The 16,619-nt window shown below is 39.6% G+C and overlaps 1 protein-coding gene and 1 pseudogene across 1 annotated transcript in view; both read left to right on the plus strand.

Moving 5' to 3' along the window:
* LOC107749336 (interferon-induced very large GTPase 1-like) overlaps nucleotides 1–3,380 on the plus strand; it is a 17,008-nt gene extending 13,628 nt beyond the window's left edge. The window contains exon 3 of the mRNA XM_016564446.1: nucleotides 2,974–3,380. Within this exon, the coding sequence (XP_016419932.1) occupies nucleotides 2,974–3,380 (407 nt within the window). The remainder of the gene's footprint in view (nucleotides 1–2,973) is intronic.
* A 208-nt stretch (nucleotides 3,381–3,588) lies between these two features.
* LOC107749337 (uncharacterized) overlaps nucleotides 3,589–16,619 on the plus strand; it is a 14,431-nt pseudogene continuing 1,400 nt past the window's right edge.

Here is a 16,619-nt window from a genome sequence, read left to right on the forward strand (position 1 = left end):
GTACGGATCCCGGGTCGGGTCCCGGGTCCTCGGGTCTCGGGTCCTCTGCGTAGACCTCTAGGCCAGAGGTGTCGGCTAAGACCCAGGGCGCCCAGGGGCCCCGCAGAACGGCGACAAATCGGCCCTTCGGTTTTGCGCCTTTTCTGGGGGTCGGCCATAGGGTGGCAGCCTCCTGGACACAGACCTCCTATGCGGGGCACGGCAAATAGGTTGTGGCTGGCCGTCCACGGACCATATGGCCGATTACTTCTCATTGGCCCTCTGGCTGTCCAAGCACCGCCCCCAGGCCCTGCCCACTGACCACGAACGGCCTATTTGTCCACCTTTAATCGAAGTACCACCCCGGGCCCCGCCCGCTGACCACGGACAGCCTATTTGTCCCCCTGACCACCTATGTGACCACGAACAGCTTATTTGTCCCCCTGATCACCTATATGACCAAAACCAACCTAATTGTATCCCTGACTGCCCATGTGACCCCCTACCATCTATAGTCTAATATGCAAGTTCCTTTTAAATAGGGTTTTCCATTTTTAATTCAAATGATTTAAATCAGTAACACAGAGACAAAATCATAGTTTAAAATTTTTTATTAAAGCATGATAGAAAAAACAAACAAACGTGGAATAAAAAATATCATGATAATAATCTCTAAAAATAAACAATATTCTTTAAAAAAAAAAGAACTTCGTAGTCGTGAAATAAAACATTTAAATTTTTATGTTTGAATTTTAAAAGTTTAAAAAGTTTTGAACAACATTGAACGGTTTCGGAGAACCGTATAAATATCCATAATTCTTTCAAATAAAATAGTTAAATACAAGATTGAAAATTTTACATTATAAGAACTATATACATTTAAAAAATATATAACACTTTAAATGTTTATATTGTTATAAACTCTGACAAACTGAGTGTGCAGAGGTCCATGTTATCCTGCAGGAAAAAACAACAACATCAAAACAGAATTAGCTTGGTGTTAAGGTTAAAGAGAAACAACAGAATCTAAATACAAACGAACTGATCACCTAATACTTACTATGAGCATGATAGAAAAAACAAACAAACGTGGAATAAAAAATATCATGATAATAATCTCTAAAAATAAACAATATTCTTTAAAAAAAAAAGAACTTCGTAGTCGTGAAATAAAACATTTAAATATTTAATCTTAAATTTTTATGTTTGAATTTTAAAAGTTTAAACAGTTTTGAACAACATTGAACGGTTTCGGAGAACCGTATAAATATCCATAATTCTTTCAAATAAAATAGTTAAATACAAGATTGAAAATTTTACATTATAAGAACTATATACATTTAAAAAATATATAACACTTTAAATGTTTATATTGTTATAAACTCTGACAAACTGAGTGTGCAGAGGTCCATGTTATCCTGCAGGAAAAAACAACAACATCAAAACAGAATTAGCTTGGTGTTAAGGTTAAAGAGAAACAACAGAATCTAAATACAAACGAACTGATCACCTAATACTTACTATGCTGCATGAAAAGATGAGATCATCCTGAGCATTGTCTTCCTGTAGAAGTAATTCTACTACAAAAAAATAAGTTGTTAATGTATTGTTCATGGACAAAGAATAGCATAATTACTAAACCGATCACTTAACACGTACCTAGCAGGTTCATGTTCCCCTGGAGGTTGATTTCCAATGAAAACACACCAAAAAAAAAAGTTTTTATTTTATCTTGTAAAAAATACTAATGTCTTCTTAAATGAAACAATCAAGGCCTGCCCAGCAACTGGAAACACTCCTCTGCAGGCTGGGGGAGTGTCAGCTGGCTCTCTGGAGGCTGCGGCTGGGGGAGTGCCACCTGACGTTCCTCCCCTTCTTCGGCGTCATTTCTGAGCCTTTAGCTTTTTCAGGTGGTCTACACTGACCTTTTAGCTGTAGCTCACGAATGCGGGCATTCACCTGTTTTGCCTAAAGAAAAAGATTTTTTTAAACAGATTAATCCAAAAATAAATCCATAAAAACAAGCAGGCTAGTTTGAGATAAGACTTACTATGAGTTCTGGATGGCCCGATCTGAGGTGCCGTTCAACTCTGTTATAAACGATGCTGCACTCAGGACACCTGACATCACGCAGCAAGACCCGCCCCCTGGCCAAGCGCAGCATGATTTGCCTCTCCTCGTTGTTTTGCATGTTGTGTTGGGACCTCAGGTGGTGCCTCAGGTGTAACACCTTTGCAGGACACAGTGGGCATTTTACCTGCATCTTTAAAATAGAATAGAAATGCAAATTAAGTTAGTTAGCTTTGAACTTCTACAAACACAATTCTCAAAATAAGACTGTTTAACTTACCTTGTAAATTTTGAATAAAAATTATTCCCTGACTTGCTGCTTGCAGTACCTTTTTAAAAATGTTTCAAAGAGGGGTTATTATTTTTTACAGTCAAAAGTAATTGCATTTTTAAAACTTGAAAATATTTAAACAATAAAATGTATTTTATTTGACACTTGACCACCTTTAACTTATTTGGTGGGACCTACACAGGCTTTCTGTGGACAGTGCGTTTATGAGTTATTTTTCATGTATGTATTGAATGTATTTGAAAAAACCTGCAGCAATGTGCACAGAAAGCAGCGTCTAACACATTGATGTATATTACAGTTTGTAAATAATCATTGTTGGCTTTAAAATGATCTGTCCACGGAAAGCCTGTGTAACATTACAAGTGTAATTTGATCACCTGTAACTTATTTGACAGGACGTACACAGGTTTTCCGTGGACATTAAAACTTTTTTATATGCATACTTTGATCGCATGGTGTCCGCGGATAGCCTATTAGGTTACAGTTGGGATGCTACAGGTGTGAAAAGGTGGCTCATGGGAAAGCAGTGCATTCCCATGCAAGTATACATGACTTACTCTACACTTACCTGAAAAATGAGTAAATTTTAAAATATCTAGAGTAAATTACTTTAAAATGCACTCCATTTTCAGGTAAGTGTAGAGTGACTTACTTGAAATTGAACCAAGGCTTTCTAAGCCCTCAGTGTGAGGGACCCAGTCATTCCACACCAGTCCCCTATCCAGTTACCATCCGTTTACCTGTGTTCACCTTTTGCAACAAAAGCCTTCCCAATATGCCTGTGGAGACATGCCTGCTGTGTCTGCGGATGTACACCCGCCTCAGCCAGCACCTTGTCATCATTCACAAGGTGGAAAACAAGGAGAAAAGGAAGCTGCTGTTGGCCATTGAGACGGGGCGAAACGTGAGCCCTCTGCTAATCAGCAGCCCGAAGAAGCCGGAGGCAAGAAGTTCGCGACCAGCGCCGAGAAGCCCTCCACCTCTCAGCGGCCGTGGGAAGAAAAAACCCAGCAGTATCCCGATCACGTGGCAGTTCTGAGTGAGTCTGACACTTCTCTTGCAGTTAGTATTTTTTTCTTTTGCAAAATGCTGTGTTAACTGTGTCTTTGCTCTTCCTCTTTTGCCTTTTGTGTGCAGACGAGGTCCTGGAGGAATACAGGCGGCACCAGCTAGGCCCGGATCCCACCTTCAAACTCAAGGAAAATGGTGGCGGTCAGATATACAGAATTAAGAAATTCATCGCCTACATGGCCGAGGGCAAGGGCAAGCTGTCAGATTCTGTTTCCTGAATGAAACCACCAAAATACATGCGTGAGTAGTGTTCCCTGTTTTTGGCGCAGTGTCATCAAAGTTTATTGTTCCTTTAACCGGGGACCATTTGTCAGCTTGCAGGTGGGTCAGCTCCCTCGACAGGCCAACATGACGGAGACGACCACACAGCACTATGTCATGAACGTTGGCAACTTCATCTGCTACATCGCCGAAACCCCTCCGTCTTCATGCCGCCTGTCAAAAAACACCCTGATCGGTCTTTGGTGTGAAATGGTGAGCCTGCGCAGGTCACTGAAGAGGGGCGTGGCCATCCACCGGACTTCGGTGAAGGCTGAAAAAGGAGGTTCGGGTCAACTCCAAGGCCACCCTTCTGAAGTGCCGGACCCAGGTGGCGCAGGCCATCCCGGAGCTATTGAGTAAGTAGTCTTACCTTCACTGCTTACTTACCTGCCATTGACTGTAGACTGGAACCTTGACGTTGCGCTCTCTCCTGGCCAAAGCCCTCCTGGAAAATGACCCCACGGAGAAAGTCCAGTGGCAGTTTTACGGGCACTTCGCCATGCTGCTTTCCTCTATCTACGGCCACAGAGGGGGTGGGTTTCAAAATATCACCATCCAGGAGGTGCTGGGGCCCCAGAGATCCACATCTCAAAAGTCACATCTCATTAATGTGAGCATATGACTTGCTTTTCATACCTCTGCTTAATTTGTTAGTTGCCTCTTCTGAGTGGCTTGTGTGTTTTCTGGTGTCCACAGGTGACCAGCCACAATACGAACCAGGATTTTGGCCCAGCCCAAATCGCCCTGACAGAGGAGGAGTATGGGTGGGTACAGCGATTCCTCCTGCTGAAGGAGAAACTGCCAGGCGGTCCCGATGCGAAGTATTTGTTCTTCACCTCCACGCCGAACCCCTGCAAAAACTTAAACAACTACTTCCAGTACGCGTGGAAGTTGATGGGCCTGCCTGGCTGCCCCACCTTCACTGACGTGCGGACCTCCATCGCCAGCCACGTAAGTAACTAATAATTAACCTTTTCAGTGGCGAGTTTAAAATATTCTAGCGGTCCCCCAAGAGTGATTTTTTTTAAGGCGACCGTTATTTTAGAACGTTTTCCCTTACTGTTTCCATGGCGACGCATCAGGCTTGTCACGTGACACACCGCGGCCACAATAACACTGTATGACAGATGGATCGCTTTTACAGGTGCATCTCAATAAATTAGAATGTCATGAAAAAGTTAATTTATTTCAGTAATTCAACTCAAATTGTGAAACTCGTGTATTAAATCAACTCAGTGCACACAGATTTAAGTAGTTTAAGTCTTTGGTTCTTTTAATTGTGATGATTTTGGCTCACATTGAACAAAAACCCACCAATTCACTATCTCAACAAATTAGAATATGGTGACATGCCAATCAGCTAATCAACTCAAAACACCTGCAAAGGTTTCCTGAGCCTTCAAAATGGTCTCTCAGTTTGGTTCACTAGGCTACACAATCATGGGGAAGACTGCTGATCTGACAGTTGTCCAGAAGACAATAATTGACACCCTTCACAAGGAGGGTAACACACATAATTGGATGTCATCAAATCCATCAAAAAAAATAAATAAATCAAACAACAATAGTAGATAATAGGAATTTGTTGGGTATTTGTTCAGAATTATCAAAGACACAACAGTTTACAAACTACATATTAGAATTCTTAGTTTTAATGTTGAACTGACTGATTAAAAAAAAGAAACATACTGCTAAATGTCAGAATGCACATTTAATTATCACAAAATTCATGTTTTTGTCCTAATTTTAAGTTTGTGCGTGTGTGTTCACTCTCACCTTGCATGGCCCGAACGAGGTTCTTGACAGTGTCTGGTCGTACACTGAGAAATGCACATTTTTCCAACAGAGCGTCAGGCAGAGATTTAAACATGTCTATTTTATACACAGAGTCACTGCTTAGAGACTCCATAAATTTCCTGCACAGAGTACGAGAGAAAAGAGGAAAACATTTCAGCTACTGTACAAGCCTATAGATACACAGGGCAGATTTGCTTAGGGGTTAGTTCACCGAAAATAGGAAATTCTATCATTATTTGCTCATCATTCCTGGAAACCTGAAATACTTTTTTTTTAAGGGTGAGTAAATGATGACAGAATATCCTGTATTAGTCAGATTTGAGTTGAATTACTGAAATAAATGAACTTTTCCACGAAATTTTTCCAATTCAGGATGCACACTCCGAAGACCGCATTCCAAGGCCGAAGGCGACGAAGCCTGCCACGATTCGAAAGCGTCGTCAAATGCGCCCTCCATTTCCCAGGAAAATGACGTGGACATCTTAAGGGCTGCATCCGAAAACTTAAGCAGCTGACTTATGGCGTTATTTTAATGACAAATGTCGAGAGCGCATTATTGTAGCGCGAAAGCACATTAATATAATGCGCAAGCGTGAATCTCTCCGCTTGCGCGTTGATTTCCTTTGCTCTCGCACAAAACCGGAGTGCACAGGACACAGTTTGAGTGAGAGGAGAGACACGTTCATATTTGCCATAACATTACTACATTCTATTCTATGGGTTTAATGCATTTGCAGACAATGTAATTACATGTAACTGTCATATAACTGTATATTCACTGTTTTAGAGGAGAGTGCCATTGAATGTGTAGCTAATATTAAGTGGATTTTCAAGAAGAAAAAAAAAAAAATTCAGACCGGAAAACTGGATTAAAAAACAAATCTCCCAATAAATGCCCAAACAGCGATGCTATTGGAGCATTTATTGTATTATATCTTGCATCATTTACATCAATTTTTGCATTTGATGTTGATTTGAGGAGTTATTACTTATTGCCATCATACCAACTGAGAATTTATTGCAATGATTTTAAATTCAGTTGAGGTATCTGACATATTATGACATAACATTGATGTTTTATATGAAGTCTTTAGAGCCATAGGCTATAATATGTTGTTTTTAAATAAATTGCTCAGAGACCAACCAGTTGGACAGAGGTTATATGTACAAATCATCCAAGCACCCAATTCCTAGCCATTTCTACAGGCTACATTTCATTAACATGGCTAAATATTATTAAACGGGAAAGAAATTAAAGATCCATCTTTGATTGTCAAAAGAATTCCAGGTTCAGTTCACTCAGCCAATTAGATTTCACGTAGTATTTTCATCGGTCAGTTGTGGAGGTCTGATTGGTTTAAGCTTTATTTATAGAGCACCTTTTAAACCAGTGTATACAAAGTAGCCTACTTTACAAAGAGGTGCATATGTGCATTCGCAGAAAAGATCAAAATACAAACATAAAAGAGATATAGTAAAACTAAGTAGCTACAATAACAATTTGATGTAAAAATAAAAATACAACAATAAAAAATCAAGGAAAGGCCCTGCACAAATCTGTTTTGAGACTACTTTTTAAAAGTGCATAATGATAACTTTTGACAATGTTTAATTCAGGTGCGAAAATAATTAATATCTATAGTGCATGAGCACAGAGAGATTTGAGAGTGCACAGGACACAGTTTGAGTGAGAGGAGAGACACGTTTTAAGCGCGCGCACTCTCTCTGGGCGAGAGCAGCGTATATCTGAGCGCCGGTTTTGTGCGAGAGCAAAGGAAATCCGTGCGCGAGTGGTGAGATTCACACTCGTGCAATATATTAATGTGCTTTCAGGCTACAATAATGCGCTCTCGACATTTGTCATTAAAATAACGCCATAACTTGTTGCCTTACTGCCCTATCAGGCAATGACTTGCAGGCAGCGTTTGACGCAACGAAGGCACCTCACGAAACTGATTTTGGACAGACTTCTGAGGCAACGTAGCGGTTTAATGGTCTACAGCAAAATATTGAGAGCTTTGGTGATAACTAAGTGAGTATTTAATTACATGCCTTAATGCCTTCCTACCTTGGAATGCGTCCTCTGAAGGCAGCATTTTTCAGTTTTCGGATGCAGCCATGGACACTTCGCACCCTACCCTATCCCAGGATTCATAGCGCGCAAATGACCAAAGAATTTATATTTAAAAAACATGGCGGGTGAGAGGAATTCACATTTAAATGTGTGTTTTCATTTACTCAAATACCTAGCGAAACAAGTGTTAAAAAAATTTTTTTTTTTTTTTTACACAAAGCCCACAAACAATAAGACAACCACTATATAAGGCAATAGTCTTTCCCTTTGTTGTGTTTTTATAGTGCTGTCATGCAAGATATGTCTACAAATGTTTAACCAAACTTGAGCACTTCTGTATTTTGTATGCATGTCCTGCTGTGTCATATTGTCTAATATTAAGATTGCACCCCTGTCTTAATATTTTTCATAAGTGTTTCCATTTTCTCTTGTTTTAGGACTATTCTGGAGAAAATTAACCTGCGGGGAAGGACTTAAAAAATACAAAGTAAGCAGGTTAATACACACATTTTTTTTGCTGAAATTCATTGTGCTGTTGTTGTTAACAGGCATGGTTTATTTGCTCTGCCTTAGGATTGCAAGTGTCCTGGGACAGGTGAGGGAGTGAGTGGAGGCTGGTGGAGCTACTCAGGGAGGACATCAAACTCCAGAGAGAGACAAAGGAGAGCAGGGAGAGAATGGAGGGACTGTTTTCCCTTCTTCAGAGAATGCTTAACAAATACAAAAACAGGGGAAAAAATGGGTACATTAATTTTTTTTTTAAATGTCACATCGTCAATGTAACAACCTAATTTCTGTAGTTTATTTTTGTGATGTAAGTTAAAAATGAAATTAATAAGTTGTATACGTTACTTATTTTTGTAATTTATTTGTACTTTCTGTACATTTAGTATTTTTTGTTTTGCATATTCACATGTGTAAATAAAAGAGAAGTAATTATGTACATTGTTAATTTTTTTTTAATGCAGCTTATAATTTTTCAACAAAACATTCTTATATACACGTTTATTTTTTTGTCCTGTAAATATTTTTTTACACATTAAAACAAATTGTTCTATACATTACTGAAAGTACTTTTTACAACTATTTACAACATAGCGGTGGACAGTGGAACGAGGCATGCCAAACACTCTGGAGACCACTCTGTATGATGTACCACTGGCAGCCAGAAAAGAAACACCAGGGTTTGGATTGTGGCACCCCATCACTGTTGCCCTTCACTTCTCAGAAGATCCTCAGCCGAAAACAGTTAAAAAACCTGTCCACATTAGTAAACTACTTTTAGTAACTACTAATACCACATTGGGGAAAAACTACTAGTCATATTTATAACCTTAGTTTTACTTAAGGGTGAGTAAATGATTACAGAATTTTCATTTTTGGGTGAACTATCCCTTTAACTATTATCTTGCATACTCTAATATACTATATATTGAGAGTGAAAGTAAAGGTATACAGTATTGTTCTGAAAAAGAAATTAATATTTCTGCTGCACTACGGTGTATGTTGCAGTTTACTTCTGAATATGTTCAAGGTTATTAAAGTTAAAGTTGCCTACTTCATACTGTTGGGTAGTTTAATCTACAACAATGCATCATGTTGTAAAAGACCATATTTTTGTAGTGTTGCTGTCCTGTGAGAAAAAAATGAAAACTTAGTACCTTACATTTGTACGAGAATACATAACTAATGTACTTCCTTACAGTCCACCACTGATTATTTTGAAAATGAAAGTAACAGCATATATTGTCAGAATATTAACACATTGTTGCTAACTATATCAAAGACTGCATCTGAAGGACTCGGAGCGGTCAAACAGAGCACTGTTCAGCTGTAACAGCTGCCACTTAACATTGAGCTGTACTATGCTCTATTTTTATGCTTAGGCTAACTGCCTAAAAAATCCGGGTTGCAACCCTGTCTTCACATGATCACCATGGTCAAGACAATAAACTATAAAATCGCACCTTTGTAAGATATCAGCATTTTAACTGCTGTGTGTGTGTGTATTTTGTAGTTTTTCATATGTGTCATTATATTATTCAAGTAAGCTCCAACCTAATACCTGCATTTAAAGTTGTAATCCAGCAAGTAAGGACGCAGCAAACCAGTGCAACTTCCCTGGCCTCGGCTAATCACCGTCTCCTCCATTATGACGTAAAACATAAAAACAAAAATGAGCAATTCAGGCTCCACCTGTCCTGTCAGGATGACGGCTCTCTTCTCGCACCATTGCTATGTGACAGAGCGGTAATCGGGATCCCCTGGTGGCGCAATTAAAAAATCCTGCGAAGGCAGAGCGTCCTTCATGCACTTCGGAGGCGTGGCCTTTGAAGTGTGCGCACTTAACTTTGGGACACAGCTACTGAGTGTCACTGTCCTGCAGAGTTTAGCTCCAACCCTAATCAAACACACCTAAACAAGCTAATCAATGTCTTCAGCATTACTAATGATACAGGCAGGTAAAGTTATCTTTTAGGGGTGGAGCTGAAATCTGCAGGACAGCGGCACTCCAGGGCTGCGTTCCAGTCCATTTTTTATGCCCTTCACTTGCAAACTTCTCTCCGTCTCATTTATTCGGATGTACGTCATTGATTACGTTGCATGAGTGCCCACTTCTGGCGGAACCCTTGCAATGGGCTGAATTGGAATGTCCTAAGCCCTTGATCACTTAGAATCCGCTATGGAGTTGGTTTATTGTTTACATTTTTTCCCTTACTAATTTGTTTGGTGCAGCATTCTATATGTATATAGGTATGGTGTGCATATGAAGCAGACTCGCTCCTTCTGTCAAAATCGAGGGGTCCAGGGTCTGTCCATATAAACTTCCCTCGTCCACTTCACGAAGTGGAACGCACTTCAAAATGGCAGCGGGGATTCCCCCGAGGGGAAGTGCTTAAGGAAGTGGAGTGGAACGCAGCCCAGGATCAAAGTTAACTATCCCTGGTATGCTCTAATGCCGGGTTCACACTGCACAATTTTCGCCCCGATTTTCACTCTCTGACAGTTTTGTGGAAATCGCTGACAAATCTGTGCTTGTTCATGTGAGTGACAATCACGTAGTGTTTGTTATGAAAGATGTGATCTGGGAGAAACGTCAATGCATCACCAATGCCTGTGAGATATTTGGCATGCTAAATATCTGGACTTGTTGGCCACTCACAGCCCTGCAGTATTATATGTGTTTTGACTAGAAATGACACCGGTGACGACCAACAGCCAATAAGAGAGCAAGATACAGGACAAAGGAAATGTTGGGGGTGAAGTCATAGATCTGCATCAAAACATCAGCACATATGGCGTCTGCAAGAAACCATTCTGTCCTTCATATTCTTCTTCTTTCTCACTGCAAATCAGCGTACAGTCAACTTGGACTGCAAGCTTTTTGCGGGCTACCATTTTTGACAGGGATAAATCCATTCTCTTGAATCTTACGTTATTTCCCATTTCAATTCTCAAGTGTGTTTGGTTGTGAAACATAGTTAGTAGACAATGAAAACTAAGAGTTTCAGCGATTCTTCCTATTGAGAAGTTGTGTAATGTTTGACTCACTGTCACCGATCCGGTGTGTCATGTGCACACAACAGCAACTAGGTGCTACCCCAGACAGTCGTGAAGTGTGAGAAGAGCAGCGATCTGAATCGTGCAGTGTGAACCCGGCATAAAGGGCTGATCACTTTACCAAACCAGGTATTTCACCAATTATTTTCACTTTGTTGATGATGGTGATAATGTGTATAAACACATCAAAAATCTTTACTTAATTTATTTTATTTTCAAGTAGGTAAAGATTTTGACAAGGAATGATGTCTTTCTACAGTGTGACCATATGTCCTCTTTTTCCCAGATATGTCTTGGCTAGGATTTCTATATTGCCTAAAGTATCCATGTTTTGAGTCTGACTCCAAGTCCAAAATTACCCCCAACCCTAACGGTGCCACACAGCACATTTTCAATATAGATTGAATATACACCAGAGTCTCCTGGGTCCGTAAGCTTAAACCTGCTCAGGAGCAGGCTTTTTTCATGTAAACAGGATTAGATTGCATCTGTCCCATCCACGGTTACTTTATTACAAGAGTACCCTGGTGAACCAGGGACAGTAATTTTAAAGGTCACATACTTAACACCTTTCTGGAGTTTTATTTTAAGTCTTGATGTCCTTAAGAATATATATTTGCGGTATAAGTACCAAAAACCATCTCAATATATTTTTACAGCTCCTCTCTCAGGCCAAAATCGACCTGTTCTTTGCAGAGTTCCTGTCTAATTAATATTCATGAGCCTCTCTTCTGATTGGCCTGTTGTTTTCTGAGTGACACATGGCTAGGCCAACCACAGGTAACTAGGGTCATGTATGCTGTAGCCTGCTGTAGATTGGTGATACTCACAAGTAAGGTAAATAGAAACACCGGTAATGATGGTCACTGCTGAGGGAAATGTTGTCCGGCCTTACATGTTTGAGCCGAACTCAGACCCCGAATCGGCGACGACAGGAGACAACCAACCACCTCCCCAAACGCGCTTACAACAGGATGCTTCAGAATGGTAATTCATGGGGTTTTTTTTTCAAACACCGAATGCAGCTAATACAAACCTGACCAGCCGAGCGTTTGCGATCACGTGAACTTGAAGACACTTGTACAAATGCGGATGGGTGACATGAATGGAAATGATTCCAGATTGGCGATGTAGTATTTGGTTTCTGTATTCTGTACTGTATTTTCCTGCGCTCAAACCTGCCAATCTAAAGGATCAAACGCCGTGTATGGCATTTGAGGTAATTTGTGAATTAGCATAGACTTATAGTCTAAATAAAACAATTTGCAACTGTTACTATTATTATACTTGTATACAACACTTTGTATTATGCTTGTTATAGAGTGTGTGACATCACGTGCGCTACCGCCGGTGGTGCGGTTGTCACGGCGACCGTCACAGCCCTACTGTGCAATGATGTAGTTTCCTGACATCCAGACTGAACAGCATTTTCTCGACAAAACAGGCAATTTCAGTTTTGACAATATGGGACCTTTAAGTAATAATTAAAAAATGAACTTGAAAATAATACATTAATAGACGGCCAGGTTTATTTATTGAAAAATGTATTCGTCATGAAAAAAATTACTTCATAATTGTGTAAGAGTCTTTCACACATGCTATACAGATAATGTAGAGTCGTGCATTAATTTGAATGATGACAGCTATTATGGGAGTGGCTTGATGGAGCTCTTGGTGTTTAGCAAACTGATATAACAAGCAGGAGACAAAGACAAAGACACAGCCAAACATCCAAGCCAAGAAGTACAGCAATATTTGCACATAAACACTATATTCACTATATAAAAAGTCTAGAATTTTTGATGCAACATCTGCCATATACAAAAACACAGATTTGACTTATTCAGTACTGAACCACACTGAATTAAATCAACTAAATCAAAAGATTAACTCATAAAATGTCAAAAACAAATCTGACAATTTAATCACTACAGTAAAATTACTGTAATTCTTACAAAACTGAAATTATGCCTCTGCTTCACATAAAAATGTCTAATAAGTATTTCCACTATGGTTCATCTACATTTCACATATATTTATTGCATAACATATTATTTTCAGTTAAATCAGCTTAAGCAAAGCGAGCAAATTCAGCCACATCTAATCATATTCATTCTATGGTTCACATACATTTCACATATATTATACTTATTGCATAACATATTATTTTTAGTTAAATCAGCTTAAAGGGTTAGTTCACCCCAAAATGAAAATTCTGTCATCTCGTGTCGTTCCAAACCCGTAAGACCTTCGTTCATCTTCAGAACACAAATTAAGATATTTTTGATGAAATGTGAGAGCTCTCTGACCCTGCATAGACAGCAACGCAACTGTAATGTTCTTAGGTCCAGAAACGTAGCAAGGAGATCGTTACAACAGTCCATGTGACATCAGTGGCTCAACTTCAGTTTTGCGAAGCTACGAGAATTCTTTTTGAGCGCAAAGAAAACAAAAATAACAATTTATTCAACAATTCTTCTCCCCCGAGTTACGTCTTCCGCCATTTTGGAGAGTACCCAAGAGTGTAATCGACATAATCAGCGTTGTTTACGTTCAGGGGGAAAGCGCGTGCATGAACGTAATCTGCATAATCAGCATTGTTTACGCTTAGAGGAAAGCGTGCGTTTGCATTGTGATATTCTCTAAAATGGCGGAAGACCATAACTTGGGGAAGGAGAATTGTTGAATAAATTATGCTTTGCGCTCAAAAGGTATTCTCGTAGCTTTGCAAAACTGAAGTTGAGCCACTGATGTCACATGGACTGTTTTACCGACGTCCTTGCTACGTTTCTGGACCTGGGAACATTACAGTTGTGTTGCTGTCTATGCAGGGTCAGAGAGCTCTCACATGTCATCCAGGGTCTGAGAGCTCTCACATGTCATCCAAAATATCTTAATTTGTGTTCCGAAGATGAACGGAGGTCTTACGGGTTTGAAACGACAGGAGTGTGAGTAATTAATGACAGAATTTTCATTTTTGAGTGAACTAACCCTTTAAGCAAAGCGAGCAAATTCAACCCCATCTAATCATATTCGTTCTAGGTAGGTGAACATGATCTTGAACCTTAAGAAACTTTCATTAATGCTGTCACGTAACAAATCTGTTTCAAAGATCAAATAAAATGAATTGCTAATTATTACATTAAAATAAAAATGTAAAGCCTGTACAAATATTGTGAATACAAATAATTACGATGTAAAAAAGTAAAATAATATAAAAACAGTGCACATTTTATTTATATATTATAACATTTATGTAGTTTTGTTCGCTTGGCTGTTTCCTTATAAAAGTCTAGAAATTTGTAAATATTTTCGTCAGGGGTCTTTTGACGTTGCTGACTTGCCGCCAGTCAATCGCTGCATTGCTGATCGTGGTTTCGAGTATTGATATATAGCCTCTTTTAAACCAACCCATGAATGTCCAATTATCTCAGATAACTCAATCCAGCCATACTAATGATCAACAACAGGTGTGTTCGAAGAACCGAATTAGCCAGATCATGATTAGTGTCATTTGATATAACGAGGGGCGTACGAAGAACGCCAGGACTCCAGACTGCGACTAAATGGTCGCATTTTGTGACCATTTCTTCTGCCTGTGCGACTACATTTTGTGAGCGGTCACACTGGTGCGAACACCGCGTTGTTCAACTCATAATAATAATAATAATAATAATTCATTACATTTATATAGCGCTTTTCTAGGCACTCAAAGCACTTTACATTGTCAGGGGGTATCTCCTCATCCACCACCAGTGTGCAGCATCCACCTGGATGATGCGACGGCAGCCATAGTGCGCCAGAACGCCCACCACACACCAGCTTATTGGTGGAGAGGAGATAGAGTGATGAAGCCAATCAGTAGATATGGGGATTGTTAGGAGGCCATGATGATCAGAGGCCAATGGGCAAATTTGGCCAGGATGCCGAGGTCACACCTCTACTCTTTTCGAAAGACATCCTGGGATTTTTAATGACCACAGAGAGTCAGGACCTCGGTTTAACGTCTCATCCGAAGGACGGTGCTTGTTGACAGTATAGTGTCCCCGTCACTATACTGGGGCGTTAGGACCCACACAGACCACAGGGTGAGCACCCCCTGCTGGCCTCACTAACACCTCTTCCAGCAGCAACCTAGTTTTCCCAGGAGGTCTCCCATCCAGGTACTGACCAGGCTCAGCCCTGCTTAGCTTCAGTGGGCAACCAGTCTTGGGCTGCAGGGTGATATTAATATAAATCATATTTAACAAAAAACTAAAAATCAAGTAAATTTTAATATTGACTCATTTTCAAAGTATTTTAATAGTATTTGCACTTTCTAATTTCATAATTCCATTAAAAATATAAATTTAACTGCTGTATGTGTATCTTTTTATTATATATACAGTGGGTACGGAAAGTATTCAGACCCCCTTAAATTTTTCACTCTTTGTTATATTGCAGCCATTTGCTAAAATAATTTAAGTTATTTTTTTTTCCTCGTTAATGTACACACAGCACCCCATATTGACAGAAAAACACAGAATTGTTGACATTTTTGCAGATTTATTAAAAAAAAAAAACTGAAATATCACATGGTCCTAAGTATTCAGACCCTTTGCTCAGTATTTAGTAGAAGCACCCTTTTGATCTAATACAGCCATGAGTCTTTTTGGGAAAGATGCAACAAGTTTTTCACACCTGGAGTTGGGGATCCTCTGCCATTCCTCCTTGCACATCCTCTCCAGTTCTGTCAGGTTGGATGATAAACGTTGGTGGACAGCCATTTTTAGGTCTCTCCAGAGATGCTCAATTGGGTTTAAGTCAGGGCTCTGGCTGAGCCATTCAAGAACAGTCACAGAGTTGTTGTGAAGCCACTCCTTCGTTATTTTAGCTGTGTGCTTAGGGTCATTGTCTTGTTGGAAGGTAAACCTTCGGCCCAGTCTGAGGTCCTTGCTAATTATTACATTAAAATAAAAATGTAAAGCCTGTACAAATATTCGAAATCGTGAATATAAATAATTGGGAATCATGTAAAAAAATTTAATAAAATAAAAACAGTGCACATTTCATTTATCTATTATAACATTTATGTAGTTTTGTTCGCTTGGCTGTTTCCTTATAAAAGTCTAGAAATTTGTAAATATTTTCGTCAGGGGTCTTTTGACGTTGCTGACTTGCCGCCAGTCAATCGCTGCATTGCTGATCGTGGTTTCGAGTATTGATATATAGCCTCTTTTAAACCAACCCATGAATGTCCAATTATCTCAGATAACTCAATCCAGCCATACTAATGATCAACAACAGGTGTGTTCGAAGAACCGAATTAGCCAGATCATGATTAGTGTCATTTGATATAACGAGGGGCGTACGAAGAACGCCAGGACTCCAGACTGCGACTAAATGGTCGCATTTTGTGACCATTTCTTCTGCCTGTGCGACTACATTTTGTGAGCGGTCACACTGGTGCGAACACCGCGTTGTTCAACTCATAATAATAATAATAATAATAATTCATTACATTTATATAGCGCT

This window comes from Sinocyclocheilus rhinocerous, unplaced genomic scaffold (assembly GCF_001515625.1).
Source record: "Sinocyclocheilus rhinocerous isolate Xijiao unplaced genomic scaffold, SAMN03320098_v1.1 scaffold1672, whole genome shotgun sequence".
Taxonomy (NCBI): Eukaryota; Metazoa; Chordata; class Actinopteri; order Cypriniformes; family Cyprinidae; genus Sinocyclocheilus; species Sinocyclocheilus rhinocerous.